We start from the raw sequence: 25,571 nt of genomic DNA, 5'->3' as shown, positions 1-25,571 counted from the left end.
AAATGCAGAAGAGTTCTATCACTCCAGAAATTTCCTTCCTCCTCTTTCCAATTAATTCCCACTCTCCTTCCCCACAAAGGGAAACTTTTTTTTTTTTTTTTTTTTTTTTTATCCCTTTTACCATAGATAAGTGCTGCCTGTTCTGGAATTTAAAATAAATGGAACATACAGTGTGTGCTTTTTTGTGTCTGGCTTTTTTTTTTTTTTGTAACTTTTATTTTGAACTAAGTATAGGTTCACAAGATGTTGCAAAAATAGTACAGAAAGGTCCTGTGTCCCCATCATCCAGTTTCTCCCAATGGTGACATCTTACATAACTACAGCACATTATTAAAACCAGCAAATTGTACAATGTTGCTGACTAGAGTACTATTTCTGGCTCATTTTGCTTATAGTATATTGTTTTTGAGATGGGATACAACTTTCTTGGTCCTAATCTTTGGTATTGGTTCTTAGGCTTGCTAATTTTGTAATGATACACTTGTTAGTGGGCAGGGGACCGCTATTTGCTAAGTAGGAAGCTTCTTTTCTGGAAGGAATAGCGGTATAGTTCTATAGCTAAGAACTTCCTCACCCAGCTAGCATGAGAGAGTAGGCAATCAGAGCTCTGGCTCTTCCTCTCCACGTCTCCTCCCCTTCCTGGGAAGGGCCTGTGAACAGGTAACTCATGTTCCCCTCGAACTTTCTAGGGATGGCATATCTAAAGATCTGGGGAGACTCAGACACCCCAGACATATAATGTAATGCCTTGGGTTTTGAACTTGGAAATAAGAGAGAAACAAAGGCAAATGGGTGGGGGAGAAGATGATCACCACATTGAAAGCTGTAATTTATAGAGGAAGCAGGCTGCCATTCTCATCCTGAACCCCTGGATTAGACATGCCCCCCCCATCACAAGATGCTTCTGCCCCAGGAGGAGCAAGGAAGAGAACCTCATACTCCGCAGTCAGGAAGTGAGGAACGATGGTGGCCAGGAGTATCATGATTAAGAATATCTCTTCACAAGGAGCCTCAAGCATTGGGAAGTAAATTTTCCTATGCCTGTTGTTTCCAGGGAGAGACATTTTCTTCTTAATTGCTGTCATGACCGTTCAACCTCGTCTCTTCGTTGTAGACGAATTAGTTGTGGCAATAAAGAAATGTCAGTGACTTTAACGTGGAATCGGAGAAAATCGGTGTTAGTACTTGGTAGTTCTCGGTATTATGTTATCTTTCTCAGACTCATTTCCCTCCCGCAGGAGCTGGAGAGTAACAAACAGAGGCAAGTATGGAAGAGAGTCCCAGAATAGGGCTCTGGGGGTCTGAGGAGGACAGAACCATTTCCTGCGGAAGTAGGACCCCATAGTAGGAAGGTGCCAAATGGGCTCCACGGCCAGGCGCCAAGCATTATAAAGGATTATGAGTTAATATTAATTTCATATGCATAGATCTTAACTCCAATAAATTGCTTAGGAATTTAGGGTGCTAGCTTAGGAATTTCCTGGGTACGGTGGCATCTTGTCGTTGCTCCCTCTCGTCTCAGCCAGAACTGTATGAACCATCCATGAGACAATACGAAACTCCTCCAGTTACCACAGAGGCTCTGGTTTGGGCATATATGTGGTCGCACATGGGCACAGATCCAGAAAATGAGTGCACTTTTATTAATAGAGGGAGATGGTTTTGCTGAGGTTGGAAAATGGTGTGGCTTTGGTTCTTAAATCATTTGACACTGTTTGCGGTCTCTGGTGGCTGTATTCATTCTTTCACATCATCAGTGGGAAGTGAAGCATTTTGCAGTTGGCAGTGAGGATGAGATAAAGCTCGAGGGATTTTGGTTATGGATGTTCCAGATGATTGAGAAATAAAGTGAATGCTTTTAGAGACAGCCAAGTGGAACGGAGGAGACAAGAGACAAGGAATCAATCAGAGCTTAGAATGCCCACCTACCTGGTGGCTGGTGGACTTTCTGAGACTCGGTTTCCTCATCTGAAAAGTGGGACTCATAATACCTTTCTTGTCTGCCTCATGGCCCTGATTTAGGGAGCAAATGAGATCAAGTTTACAGGGTAGCTCTATAAACCATAAAGCGGCTCAAATTCTTTCCATAATCACATTCAATGTATAAAAGTAAATAAAACTGAATCCTCGTGCTGATTTTGGGAAAGGAAAACATAATAACTTGCAGACTATTGATGGTGCGGTTTTTAATTGCACTATGTTCCAGAGGTTTCTTTGAAAGCTGGTTTTCTGAAATTGGGAAAATGTTCCTCCAAGGAACAATATCATGATTGATGGTGACGTTCTTAGGCTAGCCAAAAAAGACTGCTTAACTTGTAATGCACTGAACTAGGAGTTCTAAGGTGAGCTGTGAGCTCCAAGCCCTTAGTGCTCTGGGGCAGCTCTGGTGGCTGAATGCCTTCTAGGGCAGAAGCTGGTGGGCTCCCTGGAGACTGAGGATTCTGACAGAGGAAAAATGCAAAGGGAAGAGAGAGGGCCAGCCACTCTGGAAATGAGCAGTGTGCAGAGGCTCAAATCAACCACTTTGCGCCCATCCTGCCTTGCACCCATCCCACTGCAGTAGAACATGCCGGAATGGGGCCCCAGCTGCCGGGCTTGTTTTGCCATCCTTAAGTCTCATGATATCGATCAGGAGGGTCTCATATTTTAAGACAACGATTTCTTGCATCTGCTAAGGTTTTTCTTTTCTTTTTCTTTTTTTTTAAGGATTCATTTGCTTATTTGGCAGAGAGAGACAGCAAGAGAGGGAACACAAGCAGGGCGAGTAGGAAAGGGAGAAACAGGCAGGGAGCCCGACTCAGGGCTGGATCCCAGGACCCTGGGATCATGACCTGAGCCAAAGGCAGACGCTTAATGACTGAGCCGCCCAGACACCACAGGTTTTTTAATTAATAGTTGAAAACACAATCAGAGATCAATAACTAAATGCCTATAATCAATCTAAAAAAAAAAAAACAGATGCTTTTTAATTCTAATTTTGCTATACTAAAATGATGTTTATAAATTATAAAAGCCTTGATGAATTATCTAATCACTTCTCAGTATAATTCTTCCCTTTATAATGCATCTCCCAGTGTTGAGGATGCAGTGAGAACTTTCAACGCTAGGGTTTTTGTCAAACTCTTCGGACATTTTTGCTTAGAAATTCTGATTGAAGGTGGGGCCCAGTACCTCTTGTGACCAAGGAAATTTGGGGACCCAGAAAGAAGAAGCTGCCTCAGCAAAAAGATGAGCACCACAAAGTTCTACAGTGTAGCTTGGTCTGTTTTCAGGAGCAGATTAATAACCAGAATCCCACCACAATGCTTCTTTCTTGGCTTATACCGAAAATGAAGGGTGATGCCTCAGACATCCTCTAACAGCTGCTAAGAAGCAAGGACACCAAAATTCCCATCAGCCATCTTTGTAAATGATCAGTTCGGTATTTTCTTTTCTCTTCTTCCCTCAACTGGCCTCGCTGCCCCACGCAGTCATGCATTAGGAGATGGGGAAAAAAAAAAGAGAGACATGCTTTTTCTTTTTCTTTTTTTTTTTTTTAAGATTTTTATTTACTTATTTGACAGACAGAGATCACAATCAGGCAGAGAGGCAGGCAGAGAGAGAGAGGAGAAAGCAGGCTCCCCACTGAGCAGAGGGGAGCTCAACCCCAGGACCCTGGGATCACTATCTGAGCCAAAGGCAGAGGCTTTAACCCACTGAGCCACCCAGGGGCACCAGAAACATGCTTTTCTGTTTTTTCTTTCTTGGTGGGATGACACGTGGAAACTGCTCCAGAGAGCCCTTTGGAAGCTCAACAGACATCGATAAAATCATCTAACCCGCATTTCTTCTTCGGTCCTAAAGGATTTGAGACGATTTAAAAGTTTATAGACAGTAAAACAGAAAAGTACATAACTAAGCAGAGTTAGAAACCATATAAATTCTAATGGAAAGTTAAGAGCCCTGTCCACTTCTGCAAGCTTAAAGCTTGGACTTTGGTGAACTCCTGCTTTGGGGGCAGGCCCAGTGGGTGGGCTTTCCTGGTGGGGAGGGGGAGGGCAGGAAAACTCATTTGTGATTTCCGCAAATGTATCTCTGTTAAAAGTGGGAGCAAGGTTGCAAGTTAAGTGGGTTGACTAGAAATTCGTCTTTACTGTTACCACAGTATTTAACGAGACTCTCCTCCTACCGATCTTTATACATTTTTCCCAGAAAACAGCCCCTTGTCTGTGCTTGGCAGTCAGAACCCCCCTCCCATCCACCCCCCCCCCCCCCCCCCCCCCCCCCCCCGCAGTGAGATTCCTGGCTCTCAGCCCGCCTCTCAAAATGGGGAGCCTGCTAGGCCGCCTCAGCCTGGTGACCTCCTCCTGATCCCCAGCCCTCAGGGCTTTAAGCTCAGGCCTCTTCTAACCAACACCCGCCCCCCCCCCCCACGCCCGCCCTTTCTTGCCAGAGGCTTCTTAAAGGAGAAAGTTCTTTTCTGCTCCCCTGTCCCTTCCTTTCCTCCTCCTCCTCTTTTTCTTCTTCTTCTTTATTTTTTTTTTTAAGATTTTATTTATTTATTTGACAGAGAGAACACAAGCGGAGAAGGGCAGTTGGAGAGAGAGAAGCAAACACCCCACAGAGCAGGGAGCCGGAAGCAGGACTTGATCCCAGGACCCTGGGATCATGACCTGAGCCAAAGGCAGGTGCTTAACCGACTGAGCCACCCAGGCGCCCTGTTTTAACTTTTTGTAATGAGATGAGAAAAATAGTAGAAAGAGAGGAAAAAACCGAGGTCGAAACAAGAAAATAAAACCTCCTGAGAGCTCTACCATCCCTTTTGCTGAGAGGGTGCCTTGCCAGACTGTGGGGAGCAAAAGGATGGTTGTAGATTGAAGTCCCCAATCCGTGAAGCCGTGGGAACCAGGGAAGAGGGCGGGTTTCTGTGTGTGGTGTTTCGAATGGGTATTGCACGGCCTCCGGCTGCCTGACTTCAGGTCAGGATTCACAAGGGCATCTGGGCTCTTTGGACTCCTGGTGCGGACACTTGTGAGTCATTCCTGGGATTGATGTAATCCAGTTGCACTTGACCACCGAGCTGTCTCTAGAGAAGGAGAACAGGTAGAGCCAGGGTCAGATGATGAGAATTTTCCACATTATGGTGGCGATGGCCTGAAAAGCCTAAAATGACGTATTAGCCTTCCCAGAAGACCATTCCTTAGCTGGGAAACCGTGCTTTAGACCCACAGTTAAGTAGAATGCTCGAGAAGTTTGTTTTCCCCTCTGATATTTTGGATGCTGAAGCTTTCGGGAGTAATTTACTGAATTGCTATATAATGGAACTGACTTCAAAAGACCCGAACACATTTACTTGAAACATTATTTTTATTTTCTCTGCTTTTAAGGGAGTCAGTTATATTTATCTTGCTGTGGTGACAAAGGAAAAGTAATCAAACATATGTATCTTAATTGTTTTTAAAGTTGATTAATGATGGCCATAATGAAGCTTTATATTTACATAAGGCTTTACAGTACACAGAGACATTGTTACATGTTTCCATTGTCTACTCACAACCACACCAGGAGGGGAGCAGAGACCGTAGCTGCTTTTCACAGGTGAGAAAGTGGGAGAAGAGGAACGCTGAGTGGGGGCCGCAGTCACGTCACCAGAGAGAGATTTAAGACTCGAATCTCTGTCATCTGACTCGAAGGCCCGTGATCCCTCTTCTGCATTTTGGGTGTAAAGTCGCACAACACCGAGAGGGGAGCCTTGATGATGTTTGACTCCTGTTAGGTGATGGAGATTGGCAATGCCCTTCCCACATCTCGTCTCGTCGAATCCTCACAACTCCAGGGAGCTGGCACCATGCCCACTTTTCTGAGGAGAAAACGGTTCCCTAGGAGGTTCACTTGCTAATCGAGGCTAGTAGATGCTGGGCTGGGGTTTGACCAGGTGTCCAGATCCTGAGCTGACTCTCTCTTTTTTTTTTTTTTTTCAGATTAAAAAAAATATATTTTTTTAGATTTTATTTATTTATTTGACAGGGCTCATAAGTAGGCAGAGAGGCAGGCAGAGAGAGAGAGAGGAGGAAGTAGGCTCCCTGCTGAGCAGAGAGCCCCATGCAGGCTCGATCACAGGACCCTGGGATCATGACCAGAGCCAAAGGCAGAGGCTTTAACCCACTGAGCCACCCAGGCACCCCTGAGCAGACTCTTTTTCACCAAGAGCCTGCCTCATCCTGTTCCATGAGGAAAGAGCACACTAAGTGTCGAAAGTATTAGAGAACTGAAACATTGGTTTTTCTGACCTTTACCTTTAGTAAATTGGATTTATGGGATTGTTCTCTACTTTTTTTCACAGATTTGTTTACTTATTTTATTTATTTATTTTTAAAGATGTATTTATTTATTTATTTATTTGACACAGAGAGAGAGAGAGAGAGGGATCACACAAGCAGGGGGAGAGACAGGCAGAGGGAGAGGGAGAATAGGGAACCCAATGCAGGGCTTAATCCCAGAACCCTGGGGTCATGACCTGAGCCAAAGACAGATGCTTACGGACTGAGCCACCCAGGCAACCTGTTTACTTATTTCAGAGAGAGAGGGAGAAAGCAGGGGGATGGGCAGAGAGAGAAAATCTCTAGCAGGCTCCCCACTGAGCTGAGTGTGGAACCCCACATGGGGCTTGATCTCATGACTCTGAGGTCATTACCTGAGACAAAACCAAGAGGCAGATGCTTAACTGACTGAACCTCCCAGGCGCCCCATTCTCTTCTCCACTTTCAGACAAAGATAGCTTTCCTGAGCATTTTTTACAAAATAAGACAAATTTGGGGGTGCCTGGGTGGTTCAGTTTGTTAATCGTCTGCCTTTGGCTCAGATCATAATCCTGGGGTCCTGGCATCTAGTCCATGTCGGGCTCCTGGCCCAGTGGGGAATCTGCTTCTGCTTCTCCTTTTCCCTCTGCCCCCTTCCCTGTTCATTCTGTTTCTCTCAAATAAATAAATAAATAATTTTTTTTTAAAAAAAGACAAAATTTCAAGAAATCAGTACTTGTCTCTTGGAAGAGAATGAAACTAACAGTCTTAAATCTCCTTTGGCCAGGGATGCCTGGGTGGCTCTGTCCATTAAGCATCTGCCTCCAGCTCAGGTCATGATCCCAGGGTCCTCGGATAGAGTCCCACACCGGGCTCCCTGCTAGGCGGGGATACTGCTTCTCCTTCTGCCTGCTGCTCCCCCTGTTTGCGCTCTCTCTCTCTCTGACAAATAAAATAAATAAAATCTTTTAAAAAATATCCTTTGGCCAGAACATTATTTGATGCTACTCTTAAACCTATAGAATGAGAGGTTTCTAATCTGTGGAACTGATGTGTCATGTCTCAGGGTAAAGTGAAAGTCTTATGAGAGACAGCTAACACACCCAGATGATGATTACTTAACCCTAGGGTTTTGGTGTACTAATTGCTTATTAATATGAACTTCTCATTCTTTGCCTTAGAACCAAAGTAGGCTTTCTTTGCAATCTTTTTTTTTTTTTTTAATTCATGCCATTTGTCCTCAGGCCCATGTTGTCTGGTAGGAGATGCCTAACAGGGGCTTGCTTGGTTTTACTACTGATTTAATGAAGCTTGTAGGATGAATTTTGTGGTACGGATTTGTGTTACTGTATTTTCCAATTAAAAAACCAAAATGGCGCAAACACGCTTTTGTCCTAGATGACGGCTACACTGAGAAACTTGGTTGATTCACCACCAGCAAGAAGTAAGTTGCTGAGCATCGGGGCCCTTCCCCAGCTCTGCTCGGTGATGGGACAGTACATGGCTGACAAGGATGTCTGCACCAATATTGCCAGAATATTCAGGTAGGTGGACTAGGAAAATGAAGTAACCTTAAACAAATGCTAAGGCTTAAATTTGGGGTTATCTTTAATATTTGTGTGTGTGCAGCTTGCAAGGAATCCTATTTTTGCTTCTTACTTCCCCCAGCAAAAAAAAAAAAAAAAAATCTAGTGGTCCATGTTCAAAATAAATGATGTAAAACTAATGACCCCATTTCCCGTTTATTCCTAATGTGATTCTAAACTCATCCATTGTAAGTCACCTTAGTTCTTTGGTGAGTTGTGAGTTATCCTGGGGTTTTTACAGGATAAACAAAAATTCCTCTTAGCTTATTGGAGATCAAGAACTATATTACAAAACATGATGAACTTTCTAGTATACTTGGAAATAGCACTTAAGGACTATAATTCAGAAAGGGCAGCATTGCTTAGAAAGTCTGATCTGACCTGATTATTTGATTTCACTTGTGCGACTGAATTTGGGCTCATATACTCACTTGTCATGTTTACACTTCAAGCCAGAAGTGAGGACCGTCGGCATCCAGGTCGCTTCAAAGCAAGATGTTAAATTTCAGAACTGTCTTTAAATTATGCATTTATATTTCCTCTCTCACTGCTCCTTGCCCATGTTTTTACATAATTATCATTCTCAAGAGACCTGGGCCTTTTTAAACTTCACTGTAGTTGTTTAGTAAAATAGAACATTCTCTGAAGACCCATCGGTAACTGACCCTGGGATGAGGATGGGAGTCCAGATTTGATTTTTTTAGCCCTGTGCTTTCCTTTCTGGGTACTTAGCACTCCCATTTTTGAAACACTATAAAATCCTACATTTTGGTTTTATATCTGGTGGCGTGCAGGGATTCAATTTAATTTTTTTCCCATATGGCTAGTCAGTTGTCCCAGCACCTTTTATCAAATATACCATTCTCCCCAACTCCTCCCCCGCCCCACCGGTGATTCTAAGAGCTTAGTTATTCAAACACAAGATTCCATATACTTGTAGGCCTGTTTATGGGCATTCTGGCCCATCCTCAGATCAGTACTGCACTGTCTCTACTGTTATAGATTAAAGTCTTGCTATAAGACTTGCTTGCTATAAGATAAGATGAATCCTGGGGTGCCTGGATGGCTCAGTGGGTTAAAGCCTCTGCCTTCGGCTCAGGTCATGATCCCAGGGTTCTGGAATCAGGCCCCGCATCAGGCTCTCTGCTCAGCAGGGAGCCTGCTTCCTCCTTTCTCTCCGCCTGATTCTCTGTGATCTCAGTCTGTCAAATAAATAAATAAAATCTTAAAAAAAAAAAAAAAAAAAGATAAGATGAATCCCTCACCCCTTTTCTCCTTTAAGATCCAATTCTTCCCTCTTTCTCAAGAGTTGGAGAATCAGCTAAGGTTTGTGGTAGGAACTTTAGGGTTTTTCTTGGAATAACACTGGGTATGTAGAGCAACTGGGATGCAAGTGAAGAGAACGGACACATTTATGATACAGAGTCTTCTACCAATAAACATTTATGATGTTTTCTTTTATATCTTCCCATAAAATTTTATAATTTTCTCCAAAAAGATTTTGTACATCTTTTATTAGATTTATCCCTTCATGGCTTTTGCTGCAACTATGAATACAGTCTTTTAAACATATATATATATATATATATATATATATATATATATATATATTTAAGATTTTATTTATTTATTTGACAGACAGAGATCACAAGTAGGCAGAGAAGTAGGCAGAGAGAGAGAGGAGGAAGCAGGCTCCCTGCTGAGCAGAGAGCCTGATGCGGGGCTCGATCCCAGGACCCTGGGATCATGACCTGAGCTGAAGGCAGAGGCTTTAACCCACTGAGCCACCCAGGCTCCCCTAAACATATTTTTAAAGGGGATTAAGAAGTACAAATTTCTATTTATAAAATAAGTCACAGGGAAGAAAAGTACAGCACAGGGAATATAGTCAATAATTTCATAATAACTTTGTATGGAGACAGGTAATGACTACACTTACGGTCAACATGTTATAAATGTATAGAATGTTGAATGACTATGTCATATACCTGAAATTAACATAGTAGCACATGCGGACTATATAATACGTGTATAAAATACTTCCTAATAGGTTGTTGCTGGTTTATATAAATAGTATTGATGTTTGCTTATTAATCTTTACCAAGGAATCTTGAAATTTAGGGCCAAGAGTTAGTCTGTAGATTTTCTTGGATTTTCTAGACAATTTGTCTGCAAATAAAAATAATTTGTTATTTTTCCCCCAATTATTACGATTCTTTCCTGCTGTCCCACCTCTTCCTTACCACCTCGCTCAGGATGTCCCATTGAAAGCTGTAAGAGTGTTGGCCCTGCTGCCTTGCTCCTGACTTCAAAGGAAATATTTTTGTGGTTTTACCAATTAAAAGTAATATTTATTGTAGGTTTTTGTCTATACCCTTCAGAAGGCTAGGGAAGAATTTTCTCACACTAATGGATGTTAAATTTTCTAGAATGCTTGCCCTGAATCTATTTTGATTATGTGGATTTTCTTTTTTTAGTTCATTAATATAGTAGATCACAGATTAGTAGATTTTCTCATGTTAAGCCACTATATACGTGCTACGTTTAACTGGCTAATATTTTATTCAAGATTTTTCATCTGTGAGTTAGATTAGCCTGTACTTTTCCTTTTTCATATTGTCCTTGTCTGGTTTTAGTATCAAAGTTTATTCCAGCCTCATAAAATGAGTTGTGAAATATTCCCACTTTTTTTCTTTCCTAAAAGAATTTGTGAAAATGAAACTTACCTATTTCTTGAAAAAATTGTAGAACTTGTTTGAAAATCTATTTTGTCCTGGTAGGTGTGTCTGCACATTCATGTGTGATCGTCACTAACTACTGATTCACTTTCTTTAATGGTTATATATTTGTTGTATTCTCTATTTGTACTGGGGTTAGTTTCAGAAAGTTATATTTTTATAGGAATCTGTCCATTTTATCTAAGTTTTCAAACAACATGAAGTCATTCCAAATATTATCTTATTATCCTTATAATCTCTGTTGCATTTTGAATCATGTCCCCTTTTATTCTTTAACTAATAATATTTACTACTACTATTATTTTTTTTTAAGATTTTATTTGTTTATTTGACAGAGAGGGAGATCACAAGTAGGCAGAGAGGCAAGCAGACAGAAGGGGGGAAACAGGCTCCCTGCCGAGCAGCGAGCCTGATGTGGGGCTCGATCCCAGGACCCTGAGATCATGACCCAAGCTGAAGGCAGATGCTTAACCCACTGAGCCACATCGGCACCCCTACTACTAATATTATTTAAGAAATACTTAGATAACGGCTATCAAGTGCCGGGCAGTGTTCTGAGCACTTTCCAAATATGAAATTATTTATTCCTTATAACAACTTTAAAGGTGGGTACTATCCTTATTGTCTTCATTTCATATATAAGGAAACTGAGTCATGCAGAGGCTTAGTACTGTTCTCAGTATCACACAGTTGGAAATCAAACCAGGCCATCTGTCTGGCTCTGGAAGCCGTATATTTAAGCATTAGGTCACGCTGACTCTGCATTGTTTATACTGATTTTCACTCCTTTTGATTGCATATGATGTTTCTCCTTTTTTTCTGGGTCAGTCTTGCCAAAGGTTTGCTAATGTTAATAATTTTGGTAAAGTATCAGCAGATTTCTTGATCCAATCCATTCATTGTATGTTTGTTTTCTATTATATTCCTTCTGTCCTCATCTGTATCAACACTTTTCTTCTACTGCCTTTGGGTATATTATATTTTTCTTCTATTTTAGTTAGAAATTTCATTCCTTTTTTAAAATCCTTCTGAAGACTAGAAATTTTCTTTTAAATGGTGCCAAAAAGCATTTCCTTTAAATGCTTTAAATGGTGTATCTCACAAAGTTTGATTTGTGGGTTGTTTTTTTTTTTTCAGTTATTCGGATCTCCGTGTTTTATTTTTAAACCTTTTATTTTTAAATGTGTTTATTTTAAACATGTTTCTTCGTCCCATAAGTTATGTTTTTAAGTTTTCAAAAGTAAGTTTTCTAAGATATGTATTCTTTTTTAAAAATTATTTTTATTAACATATAATGTATTATTAGCCCCAGGGGTACAGGTCTGTGAATTGCCAGACTTACATACTTCACAGCATTCACCGTAGCCCATACCCTCCCCAGTGTCCCTAACCCAACCACCCTTTCCATAACTCCCCCTCTCCCCAGCAACCCTCAGTTTGTTTTGTGAGATTAAGACTCTCTTATGGTTTGTCTCCCTCCCAATGTCAGCTTGTTTCATTTTTTCCTTCCCTGCCCCCCAAATCACCAACCCTGCCTCTCAAATTCCTCATGTCAGAGAGATCATATAATAATTATCTTTCTCATGTCAGAGAGATCATATAATAATTGTCTTTCTCTGACTGACTTATTTTGCTCAGCTTAATACCCTCTAGTTCCATCCACATTGTTGCAAATGGCAACATTTCATTTCTTTTGATGGCTGCATAGTATTCCATTGTATATATGTACCACATCTTCTTTATCCATTCATAAGATATGTATTCTTACGTTGATTTCCTAACTTAATTGTTCTTTGACCAGAGAATATAAGCTCGAAGACACTTCTCTGAAAATTTACTGAGACTTGTTAATGGCCTCGTACAAGGTCACGTTTTTACAATATTGATGATGTTTTACCTATTAATCTATCACTTAATGAGAGATTTAGGAACATCTCCCAAGTTGATATAGGTTTGTCAGTACTGCCTTGTGGTTTTTGGTTGGTTGCTTGTTTGCATGCCTTCAAAATTTTGAAGCTGTTTTCAAGGCTTTTAACTTTCAGGACATTTTGCCTCTTATCGCTGTATCACTATTGAACAGTTCAACATTTGTTTCTTATGGGTCCCAGGGGATTCAGTGGTTGGTATCTAAACAGAATTTGTGTAAATTTCTTAGCTTGTGTTTTCTGAACCACATGTATGGTGTAAATTCACACTGAATACATGTATCAGAGACTTTGGGTTTCTCTTTTTCGAAGGATCCCCCCTGGCCCCCACCTCCATGCCCCCAGAGACGAGAGCAGACAGCAAGCCTCCTTGTGTCTTCTCTGGACTGGCGTGCGGAGTATTTCTAGCCTCTTTTTCAGGCACGAGCAACCCTTTGAACATCTGCATTTGGAGTAACCATATGTATATTTGAACTTAATGAGAAAAAAAAGTTTATTTTTATTTTCCCATTTGGCATTTCTGCAGCAAACTTACTTCTTACCATGACTGCTGTGTAGCCTTGGCCAACTACTCCAGATGTTACGCCTTGTTTTTGAAACTGATAAACAAATACCAGAAGAAACAGGTCAGTTCTTCATGCATATAATTCTTCAGAATGTCTTTGTATTGGTGTGTTCTTGTGAGCTCATGTTGGGTAGTTTTATGTTTTGAAGGTACCAGTTTCTTTGAGAAACTTCCATCTGATGTGTTCATGGGCAGACCAAGGAGACTATTACTTGTAGGAGCTGAAGAGGGAGTAGTTTGAGGCAGAAAGGTCTACAACAGGATGGTTGATATAGTAAGATTCCTGGTTTAGGAAAGAGGGTCGGTGCACAGTGTCGTTCCTCCCAGTGATTTATAGACCCTTACTTGAGAATCCTCTTGGGGTGGGATGGGCGTCATTTCCAGGCCCCATCCTCAGCCTGCTGAGTCACATGGGTGGGGAGAGGCCTGGCCATCTGCACTTCAATGAGCACCGCTGGAACCTCTGATGCAAAGTACAGTTTGGGAACCCTGACAATGCGTAGACTCTAAAGATTCTCCTAGCCCTGAAATTCTTTAGTTCTTTGACACTTTAGTATTTAGAAGATGAAATTCTTCCAAAGTAAGGTAAATATCAGAAAAAAAATAATTTGGGGTTAATGGATCAGGTAAAAGTGTATAAATAGTTGTTTAAAAGAAGGAAGAAGTCACAAATGACCCCACCTTCATAAAATCATAATAGTACAAACATTAAGGTTTATTATAAGTTCTTGAATATTCATTAAATGCAGTTTATTTTTATTCAGCTTTATAAATGCTTAAGGTGACATCAGCTCTTTAGTGAGACTTTTTTTTTTAAGATTTTATTTATTTATTTGACAGAGAGAGATCACAAATAGGCAGAGAGGCAGGCAGAGAGAGAGAGAGGAGGAAGCAGGCTCCCTGCTGAGCAGAGAGCCTGATGCGGGACTCGATCCCAGGACCCTGAGATCATGACCTGAGCTGAAGGCAGCGGCTTAACCCACTGAGCCACCCAGTGGCTTTTAAGCCACCCAGTTGTTCTTTTAAACAACTATATATACACTTTTACCTGCCCCTAGTGAGACATTTTATACATGAACACAATATATATTCATTTCAAATATGGTAAAATTTCAGAATCACTAAGTTTAAAACCAAATAATTTATGTGTATACTAAGAACATTTTAATATAAAGCTTTGTGTTTGTTTATATTGGACATCTCAAAACCACCTCCGAATATAATCCCCGTTTGCCACAAATAGCATGTAACTTATTTTTACCCAGCCCAGTACTTCTGCTGAGAATGACTAAATTTGTCAGATTTGATGCTATTATTAGCGGATTTATTAAAAGGTTACTAGTCTCTTTTTGGTTATACAGATGACAGAGAAGTTTCTATGCTCATATTATACCATGACTACATCTTGAAGATGATAAAACCTTGCTTAAAGTGTTAAGTTTTCATTTAGCTTTTAAGCAGTGATTTACAAATATGCACTTGAGTTTCTGATTCCGAGTATTTGGGCTGCAAATGCTTTCCCCTACATATTTAGTGTTTTCTCTAAATTATATACTTTGTACGATTTCAGGATATAAGAATTTGCTATGTTAGTGGAAGAATCGATTTGATTAATCTACCCAAAAGTATTCCTGATCTGCTATTAATTAAAGAGTCCATTAAACATTTATTAATCTAGAATTTGGTACAATATATTATCTGAACTGTAATCTTTGGACAAGTGACTTACTCCAGCAGAAAACTTAGGCACTCCTATTCTGGGTTGTCTTTTTTAAGGAAAAAAATAAAATGGCAGAAAAGACACTTTACTATAGCATTAAAAGAATTCTTTTAGAACCTGTACTTGAAAAGTTAAGTTATAGATTTTGTTTGAAGTGTTATTTTATGGACTTTCTTTGTAATTTTATTATTCTCTTTTCCTTTGGTGTTTTGATCAGGGATGATTCAGATAACTAGAACTGGAGAGGACACCTTTGCTTGCACTAGAATTTTCAAAAGTGCGTGAAAGAAAACATTTCTGTTTAACAGTTTGATTTTAAGTTATGTCAGAACCTGTAATTTTTTAAAAAGGAAGAAAACCTATCAGTTCAGTGCTAACAAATAGCCCTGTTGTTTTGTAGCATTACTAGTAATAGCTGTTTGTTTTTCTAACTGTAGCTTGGATGATGGCCATGTTTAGTAAACAGACAGATCCCCTGGTATCTTGCCAATATGAGACACTTGTGATGTCAACATAGTTAGGAGTATGTTTTTTCTGATTCAAGGGATGAACCGTCTTAAAGTTTAATTGGCACAAACTTTTACCATGCCTCTTAGTGAACTATTTTTTCACTTTGGACCAATAGTTATCTGTAAAGCAAAATTGGTGTTTCAGAGCCATATTTTTCCTCTGTTGATCTATATGATAATTTTGTGTTCCTATTAAAATTATTTTGGTTCAGAAGAATGAAGAACTCCTTGCAAACTATGTGCGGTACATATTGTTTCCAGAACCATCAAAGAAATGCATAACTTATTAAATTATTTTTATCACTGTAGTAAAAATAATATTCAGGGGTGCCTGGGTGGCTTAGTCAGTTAAGCATCTGCCTTTGGCTCAGGTCATGATCCTGGGGTCTTGGGATTGAGTCCCACATCGGTCTCCCTGCTCAGTGGGGAGTCTGCTTCTCCTTCTGCCTCTCTCCCTGCTCATCTTCTCTCTCTCTCTCTCACTTTCTCTCACTCTTTCTGTCTCTCATATAAATAAATAAAAACTTTAAAAAATCATATTCAGATATATTGTATATTTCCTTGTCTTCTTAAAGGTACTAAAAATAATTTAACCTCTTCTTTTTTAAAAATAATTTTTATTAACACATAATGTATTATTTGCCCCAGGGGTATAGGTCTGTGAATCATCAAGCTTAAATATCTTACAGCACTCACCATAGCCCATACGCTCCCCAATGTCCAAACCCAGCCACCACATCCCTACCTAATTTAACGTCTTCTTTTTTAAGATTTCATTTATTTATTTATTTGACAGACAGAGATCACAAGTGGGCAGAGAGGCAGGCAGAGAGACAGAGGGGGAAGCAGGCTCCCCACTGAGCAGAGAGCCCCGATACAATGCGGGGCTCAATCCCAGGACCCTGAGATCATGACCCAAGCAGAAGGCAGAGGCTTAACCCACTGAGCCACCCAGGTGCCCCTAATTTAACCTCTTCTTGATGCCCAAGGTCAATATTATAAGTATTACTCATTGCTCTAGAGGGTATCTCTCCCATCCTGGGAGCATGAATCTGTTGATGAGATTCTTTAAATGTCTGTGCCTTCTTTTTGTAGATTTCTCTCTCTTCCCTTTCTACTGATTGTTAACTCTGCCTTTGGTAATCTTTACTTACATTTTGTGATTATTTCCCTGCAGTTAGGAGAGGAAACTCACAATAAAACTTGTTAAAAGTATCACTTAAAGAAGCCTTAAATACAATTGAATATGAATGGGCTCTTAATGAGGGGACCTGAGGGGACTCTTAGATGCAATAGCCCTTGTCATTTCTCATCTTCAAGGGCCAATTAGTAGTACAAGATGTAGCTCTCGTGTCCCTTCCCTTATGAAGCTTTTGAAGATCCTCAGTTGCTCCCACATCTGTGTATCATTTTAAAGATTCAAACATAGCCAGTACACCCAGCTAGCACACCCAGAGCTAAGGATGTCCCAAGCAGAATGTCCCTAGTCTTAACCACTTCACAGTAATGAAGAAAAATTATTCAAAACTTAGAAATAAGATGCTGGGCTGGGAGGCTACATGTCCTGACAAAGCCATGCTGGGGAGCTGTTTAATTCTCCAGAAGAATGTATCTGTGTTTAAACTTGCTATTTACTATTTGATTAGAACCCAGGCCCTGTAAAGTACACATTAATTTGTAGATTTTTCTCTGGTAGACAAGATAACCTCAAAACTTATGATTGTATGACCCTGGGGACTATTAGCCAGGTGCGTATCTAACCTAGTAATCGAACATTCTTTTTAATGCTTGTAAGCACCCAATTCTTTAATTGTTCTTGGAGCCAACTTAACCATTGTATTGGCTCCCTCATTAATGAGATAAATAATTTTTTTAATGTGTTAATTGTATATCTGTATGAGAGTCATGTTGTTAACTCTTCAAAAATTCTACATTGACTCTGTGCCGTGTTTTACTTATCCTAAAGAATGAAATGTTTACAGTTTTGATCTCTGATTTTTTTTTTTTTAGTAAGAAAAACAGACACATAATTTATATTATATTTAGAAGAGCAGGGTAATTGTTCAGGCCATAAGGAAGTAGTTATGTGTCCCAACTACTTCCTAAAATTATTAACCCAAAGCTCCATACTCCATAGGTCTTTATAAATATTTCTTTTGTGATTCTCCAAATGGTTGTTTTTTGTGTAGCTGCCTTGCCCACTACTGGGAAAATTCCTGAAGGACACAAGCCTTGTTTTGATAAACCTGAGATGATGCTTGGCATACTAGACGCATGACAAAATGCTGAAAGAATGAATTTTGAGTATTTGAAATGCTTTGGAATCCGTAAAGCATGAAAAAATATTTCTTCTAGTATTATAGTACTTCTTCCTTAAATATTTACTTTCCTTTCCTGCTTTGGAGGAGGAAATAATAATAATTTTTTCCCACATTTTCCACATTGGTGAACTGTCATACAGAGGACTAAAAGAGAAGTAACGGATTTTAAATTACTTCAGACCAGGATAGCATCTTAGGTTCATGTTCCCAAATGATCAGGGGAATATGATTTGTATTTCCTCTCTTTTAGAAATAAAAGTAAATCTAGAAAACCCACACCAGGCATGTTCTGCTGAGAATGTATTAATCTGCAGTGGCTAAAAACTGCTACACCTGAGATTTATTTGGATGTTGAGGCTTTGAACTAATCTTTGGAAAACCCACCAGGCTCCCAGCAACTTACAGAATTGTTAGTTCCTACAATTTTTATTTTATTTTATTTCTTTTCAGTGTTCCAGAATTCATTGTTTATGTTTACAAAAATCCTAGACTAAGTTAGGTTGTAGATGTATACTTTGGAAGACTGGTAGTCTCTTAATAGACATAGCTATCACCAAGCGATTAAAGAAGCAGGAGGAGTCTATATACCTTATCTTTCTTCTGAGGGATCAGTATTAACTTTATCTTAAAAGTCTGAAGGCTACATTGGGAATCAGCAGAGACTTCATTTTTCTGAGACTAATTTTTGAAGCAAAGAGTGTTCATGTCTAAGCATTTTTTTTTTCCAAGAATACAGAATAAAAATTTAAAAAAAAAAAAAAAAGGAAGGAAAAAGAAAGAGCCCTCTGCATACCTCCTTGAGTGATTTTATCAATCTGGTGAGGAGCTCTGCAGAAAACTGTGTCGGCCACTTCCATGGTCCAGCAAGGGGGAAATTCTGTTTTGACTCAGGTAGTGCCAGAGCTGATGGCTGCAGGGAGAAGTAGAATATTTCCTCCCCATATCTGCTGATTTTCCCACTGAAGGAAAAAAAAAAGAAAGGAAGGAAGGAAGGAACAAATTTTGCACGAGAAAATGTCAAAGGTTAAAAACAAAAGAATTTCCTTTTATTTTTTTTAAACATTATTCATATTCATCTCTTATCAAGGTAAAGTCTGACTTCTGCAAATAAGACCGGGTCTTTTTAAAATGTACTTGATCTATGTTATCAGGTCAGTGATAATGAAGGGTTGAGGTTTCACGTTTATATTCTACACATCTGTGTTGTGAAAATCTGTTACAAGGAACATGGATTTTTATTTTTTAAAGTGATATTATAAAAACAGACAGTAGGTCTTAAGATGGAGAGATTTCTAATTCTTTCTTGATAATAGCTCCTAAATGATCATCAGAATCACCCGGGGAGCTTTAAAAATACACATTCTCAGGGCCCCACCTGTGGAGATTCTGGTTCTGGGCCGGAATGGGGCCCAAAGGCCTATTTTTAGAGGTCGTCAAGTGATTGAAATGCATAGCAGCTTTGGGAACCCTGTGGTATAACTTATTAAAACAATTTCTCCAACATCAACAGCGGAGAGTTTCTATAAAATCTCAAGAGATTTTAACGTGATGAATCCGATCAGCCACACAGGGTCAGTCTTTCTCTGAGGGGCCTGCAACCGACAGTGCATCTCCCTTGCAAAATCAGAGCCAGACTCGCAAGACAAAGCAGGTGCTGGCGGGAAAGGTTTCCCCAGCAAGCAGGGGTAACCGGCCCTTTCGCTTTTTGCACCAAGAGCTGAAGGCTTTCTTAGCTAGAGAAAATGAGATGGTTTATTAGATGCTTCCATGAATTACCCCCACCCCCCTGCCTCGCTGGACTTGTGTCAAAACGTCTAGTCCTGGATAAAAGAAAACAAACAAAAAAGGAATCGCAGGACCACTCCCAGAGTTAGACTGACAGTGCTTGACAGCACGGCATCGTGTTGGTGAGTTTTCAGACGTGGGTCGGGAACCACTCAGGAGAGGCAAGTTCAAGCTTCCTCCTGCAGGACCCTCGGAATGGCCTCAACCTCAGGTAACTAGACAGACTCTGAGTTGCGGATTTGCATTGAGCGAAGTCACCCCCAGATTTTATTGGTAAAGGAATCACCAAACGTTCCTGCTGGTGTCCTGCTCTGAGAAAGTTCAGTGTAGACCCATATCTAAACTTCGTAAGTTTGCAGCAGATACATCTGAGGAAGACTTGTGTGTGTACAAAACATGGCCAAGTTGGCTCCAGCCCTCTTTGCACACAGCCCTCCAGCAAGGTGGGCCTGTCTGTGGCGGACGGTTGTGGTACCAGCCAGGGTTTCTGGTTTTTCAACAGTCTCAGAGAAAAGGAATCCACTCCTCCCAGCTCTTACAAAGGACTTTCTCAGGGAGAACAAGAGAAACGTCTTTGGCTCCTGTCTGAGGAGGTTAATTGCTCCAAGATCCACGGTACGACTCATAACTCCGGTTCCCACACACACACGGAGACCAAAGCACAACATTTCAGTCAGCTTGATGCCACCCGAAAGCTAAACGGTAACACGGCAGCTATTACAAATGCCAACCAAACTCGATTAAATGACACGTCTCATTTCAGAAATGTGCACATATTGTATGCTTTATGGTGTAAACTGCATTTGGTAGAAACCAAATGTACCAACAGATGGTCCTCGAAACACAGGAATGAGCAGGGTCGGCAGCATCCTTGCAAACCGGGGCCTACCTCGGAAGGTGCCTCTGACGTCAGCGTCACCACAGTTAGCGTCTCCACAAAGTATGCTTGGGTTTGTTTTCTGGAAGAACATGAAGGGATTTTCCCCACTTCTTCTGGAAATATCTATTGGGCAGGAGATCCGGTAAAATGCCTCCAAGAAGCTTTGTGAGATGGGCAATATTTCACAGAGGTCATGGTCCAGAAACAATAACCTTTATCTGCATTCCCATCACTTGCACCCATCGAGCAGCTGCCTGTCTAACCCTCTCCATTTTTAGATGGGGTCAGTTTCTTGTTGTTGTTGTTTTTAAAACCGGAACTTCCAGAGGCAGGCCAGTCATCAGAGTGCTCGCAAACACTGTCTGGGAATCGCCCGGCGTGTCCTTGCTTGTGCCGCTTTCAAAGTCAGGCCTCCCTCATTCCATGTGGTCTTCTTTCCGGCGAAGCGGTCATGTTCAGCCTCGCACGCACAGTGAGCCCCGTCTGATCTGGAATGCTTGGACATGGCCGTGTTGATCGCAGACCTGGAATGTTTACACGGGTGCCGTCTTTCTAGCTGTTTCCTCCTTAACTCAACCACAGGGTGCAGCCGTCCAGAGATAGCGTGCCCTCTCTCTCCGCTCCACCTTGTGCGGGGTCGGTGAGGATCGGCGGGGAAGGCACCTCCACCCCTTCCCCTGGAGCCTTTATATGGCAACTTGGCTCCCAGCTCGCCCTCGGCCTCCCGCCTGGTAGGAGCGGGCCCGTGGCTCTCTTCCCAGCCCCTCTGCAGGCACATTCCCAGTGGGTACTGCTAGCATTTGGCTGCGCTCGCTCCTTTTCTCAGCCTTGGCCTTGGTCTGCACTCCTGACCGGGCACGCAGCACAATAAGCCCTCAGCGTGTTCATTCTTTCCAGCTCCTGCTGCTTTGCCCTTGTGGAACTGGCTCTTCCCCCACACAGCACGGATCCTGGACGCCTGATTGATGTCTGCGGACTTTAAAAAGAACAGAGCCCAGTGAAATTCTAGCCCTGCCTGGCACTTTGGAGTGATCCAGGAGCACGTAGCTGGGGCTTGATGAATGGCTGCCGACGGGATGGATAATTGAGGCATCCCGTGTGGTGTCTTCTGGTTTGATCGTCCACTTAGACCCTGGGTTTCGAGTCTCCAGCATCTCGGATTCTTCCGTCTTGTACGGGTCGGCACTTCTGCAAACCGCTGACCCACCTTCAGGACCCCGGGGTTAATTAGCATTTTTGCGGGAACGCAGTCTGCCTGCCACGTGGGTAAAACTGATCTGTTCTTCAAGCCACCTGTAAGTTTGATTCACATGGACGATTCATGTTGACCTTTCATTGGAGGCTGGGAATTTGGGTAAAGGTGGCAAATTGCAAATCCCAATTAGCTCTCAGATCCACGTTGCATGAGAAACTCCTAACCCAGTTTTAAATGGGGCACCATGAAGATCTTTGTAAAATGTTTTCCTTTACTCACTAGACGTGGTTCTCTCTTAAGTAAGTGGCATCTGCTGACCATGATTTATTCGTTCTGGGATAGTTTGATACAGTTCCTTCCCTGGGGTTGGCGTGATGCACACCAGTTATTTTAAGGCTGGGTAGGAAGGGTGTGGGCCTCGAGGAGGAACATGTTCGCTTTGGCTGCCCGTGGCCAGGGCTAATAACGTGAGGTCATTGTGGAACTGGTCGCACGGGGCCAGATGGTGCATCAGACGCTAGCTTCGACATTTACTAGGCAGTGCATGTTTTTGAGTGAGGCGATGGTGTAGGAGCCTTAGGAAGCGGTGTTAATGTTGATCCCAGAGGAAGGACCCCATCAAGGGTCTGTGGCAGGTGTCTATAGATAGGGACCTCTCCCTGGGGGGAGGCAGGCATAGGAAGGAGAGGCCGGGAGATTCTGAGATGGCAGAGCAAAGGGACCTCGGCGACTGGTTGATGAGGGGAGTGAGGAACCACAGATGTCCGTGGGGCCAGGTCTGGGGGACTGGACAGGTGAGGGTGATGGGGAAGGATGAGAAGGGCTAATGAAGTTTGGAAATCTGTCCGTAGGCACAGGTGCTCCGAGTCCTGCCCCTTCTCACCGGGCTTGGACCTGGGGCTCGGTGAGTGCCGGGAAGCCTGAGTGCCCACGTCTCTGAGAAGGAAAGTCCCCTTCGCGGACTTGAGGCCAGTCTCTCCCATGTGGAAAGCAACATCAACATGCCTGCCCCTTGCTTTTTTCCAGTTAAAGCAATTTCATTTATAGCAGCACGGGGCCCACTGAGACTGAGTACTGTGCTTGCTCGTGAGGAAGAATTTCCAAGACTAAGGAGAATATCCCACACCATGACTGGAAGGCACGTTGGAGGTCAGGGCTCTTGAGAGAGATGGACCTGTTTGTCTGAGCTCTGGTTGGCCACCGCTGTGGCTGCGCCGAGTCCATTTTTATGCACAACGAGAAAGTGCGTATGAACTGGTGATACTAGACTGCTTTCTTTGAGCAAAATTTTATCTCTCCTGGTTCATCTTCACTTTGCTATTTCAAAATTCATGGCTGGGGGTATAAATCTGCAACCTGGTATTAAATTTATTAAAAATGTTCCAGAAGTTCAGGGTTGATTTGGAGGGGGCTCTCCGAGACAATCTGAGAATAAAGGAGCAAATCTGTACCTCAAAGGAGACCTGTCTTCTGCTGAAATGATTTTCTGCTGTGGATTCAAGCCGTGGTCTCCACACGTGGTTACTTTGGGCCTTTGTCTAATTCTTCAAATCTTTATAGAATATTTAATCAAGGGGTACTCTGTGGACTCGAGAGGGATTGGGCTGTGGGACAATAAACGACCTCTCTGTGCTGTAGTCTGGGGCAGTCCTCCGCGCAGGGCCGACCACCCAGGGCCGGCCACGGCCCGCCGGGGCCTCTCAGGGATTCCAGATGAGTCAAGACAAGCACCACCTCTGCCAGCCTCCTGGGAGACGGCTTCTATTTCGGCCTCGTCCATGTTCCCTAGCTCTGTAGAGAATAGAGTCGAGGAAGGTGGTGGAGGGGGACTGAAAAGCTGCCTGAGCCAACCCCGAGGAAGAGGACAGACCCAGGGAGCATAGCAGTTGCTGGAAGCTTGGTGCCGCAAGCCGTGCAATCTGCCATCCCCGTTTGTTGATCTCGCATGCCATCCTTCAGTCGGCACCACGGCTGCCAGGAACCACCCCCTCCTTTTTCCATGCGAAGGCAGGGAAAGAGGCATTGTGGCAGAGTTAACTCTTCCTGCCCCGAAGTCTAGAGTTCCTCCTTCCCCAGGCCCCCTGCCCCAGGTGGGGGGTTGGGACGTTGGTAATCTGTGCCACGTTAGGATCCACACAGATATTAGAATTGAAGGATTTCAGAAGTCAAAGGGGCCGAGGGAATTTTTCCGAAGAAGAAAAGCAGCACTTTGTTGCCCCCAGATTGGACCGCACGCGGCAGGGGCTGGAGGTCACCTGAATTTGGAAGGACAGTGATCGTTAAGGAAAGCTGCCTTTTTCTCCAGCCTGGGATGATCTGGGCCAAACCCTCCTGACAAGTCAGCAAGGACGGGTAGAGACGGCACAGGCCAGAGACACCTGCTGCGGTCTACGAAGGAGGAAAACACACACAGGGAGGCAGAGGTGAAGCAGCCAGTCCTGGGAAGGGGGTGTGGCGGGGAGGGGAGAGAAGAAATAATCCAGCATCCTTCCAAAGGCAGCTGTGACACTTTACAGGGTAAACGGAGTAGCCTGATGTGATTTAGCAGAAAGAATACCACTCCTTTCTACATAGAAGGCCTTTCCTGTGTTGCTTACCATGCTTCTGAGGAGATGGGAGAGGGGTGCAACCTGGGACCCGGCGTGAAGTCCGGGACCCGGCTGTCCTGGGGGGGTGTGCGGGAGGGACTACCTCGAGCGTGGGACAGGACTGTTCAGAGGAAAGGGCTACAAGCTATCACTGTTATTGTTATTGAACCAATTTGTATATCTGAATGCTTGGCACAGGGCCCGGCCCATCATACACGCCCGGGGTTCACTACTGCCGCTGTTACCACCATGACAGCTGACCACTGTTAAGTTTTCGGAGGCAGAACTCACGTGGCGGGTCTTTACTCAGACACCGTACCTCAAAGTTGATGCACAAAGCTCCTCTTCCTCAGCTTAGGAAGCATACAACGGAATAGCCTGGAGGAACCTAATTCTCAGAAATACCCTCTGTCCTGTTGGGAAAACGTCCTGCTTTTCCGTTGGGTGTGGCCAGAGCGCAGGGGCGCTTTCCTTCCAGAACCCAGGGAGGAGCCTCTGCTCCTAGGAACGATGTGAAGTAGCCACTGGTTGTACGCGCGGAGACGGATGTTATAAGGGAACTGCATGTGCTTGTGTGAGATGTAAGACCCACAGAGATCAGACACTGACAAAGGGACCTCAGTTCCCAGCGAGGGGACTGTCCCAGGTCCTCTTTCTCAAGACCTGCTCCTTTCCAATGGCCAGCCTGCCCTGGCCTCCCCTCCAGAGAGCCGTATTTTGAAATTACCTCCAACGGATCTGAATTCAGCCTTACCCCATAGATGTTAGCCTCATCCTCGCAAATGGATTAGAAGCTCTTCAGAGCCCCTTGTCCCATTTCTTTTCCTGGGAGTGTATCCTTCCAGGCCCTCAGCATGGAGAGTTATCTACGGACTGGCATTCGGGTCCTGGTGGCCCGGGAGCGGGTTCTCCCCACTGGATGACTGGCTGCTGTGGGTTGCCTGCCCAGCAGAGGTTTTTCCCAGTGTGAGCTCTCCTGGACCAGCTCCAGTTCTCGCTGGTGAGTTAGCCTTCGACTTTCTTCATGTTGACAGATGGTTCCCAGCTGCACAAGCCGCGGCCTCGCCTCTCCTCGGCCAGTGCCACGGGAAACTTTTCTTTCAAGAACAAGCAGGAACAAGTTGGTGTTGGCCAAGTCACCCCAGGCAATTCCAGAAGTCTTGTCCTTTGTCTGGGACCCTCCGCTCTCTGCCACACGTGGTCCCTGCGCTGCCCACCCCCCAACCCCCAGGTCCCACCTAGACCTGGCTCCCCGAATAAAACAGGTCTAGGCCTCTGCCCTTTGTCCCTCGTGGTTGAGGCTGCTAATTACTACAGATTCGATAAGCAAAGCTGCGTTTACTGGGAATCGCTCCTGGTGATGTATTTGCATTTTATTTTTATTTTACTTTTTTAAAAAATTGTATTTATTTATTTGAGAGACAGAGAGCACACACAAGCGAGGAAGGAGCAGAGGGAGAGGGACAAGTTGACTCCAAGCT

General features: G+C 43.0%; 1 protein-coding gene across 2 annotated transcripts in view; it reads left to right on the top strand.

Moving 5' to 3' along the window:
- ARMC2 (armadillo repeat containing 2) overlaps positions 1-25,571 on the top strand; it is a 109,753-nt gene that overhangs the window by 65,050 nt on the left and 19,132 nt on the right. For both annotated transcript variants that reach the window (XM_004753463.3, XM_013056669.2), the window contains 2 exons: positions 7,677-7,822; positions 13,054-13,153. In XM_004753463.3, the coding sequence (XP_004753520.1) occupies positions 7,677-7,822; positions 13,054-13,153 (246 nt within the window). The remainder of the gene's footprint in view (positions 1-7,676; positions 7,823-13,053; positions 13,154-25,571) is intronic.

The sequence above is a fragment of the Mustela putorius genome, unplaced genomic scaffold (assembly GCF_011764305.1).
Source record: "Mustela putorius furo isolate JIRA1106 unplaced genomic scaffold, ASM1176430v1.1 tig00000450_pilon_pilon_pilon, whole genome shotgun sequence".
Lineage (NCBI taxonomy): Eukaryota > Metazoa > Chordata > Mammalia > Carnivora > Mustelidae > Mustela > Mustela putorius.
The sequence above is the reverse complement of the archived record's forward strand: the minus strand, read 5'-3'. Positions and strand labels throughout refer to the sequence as shown.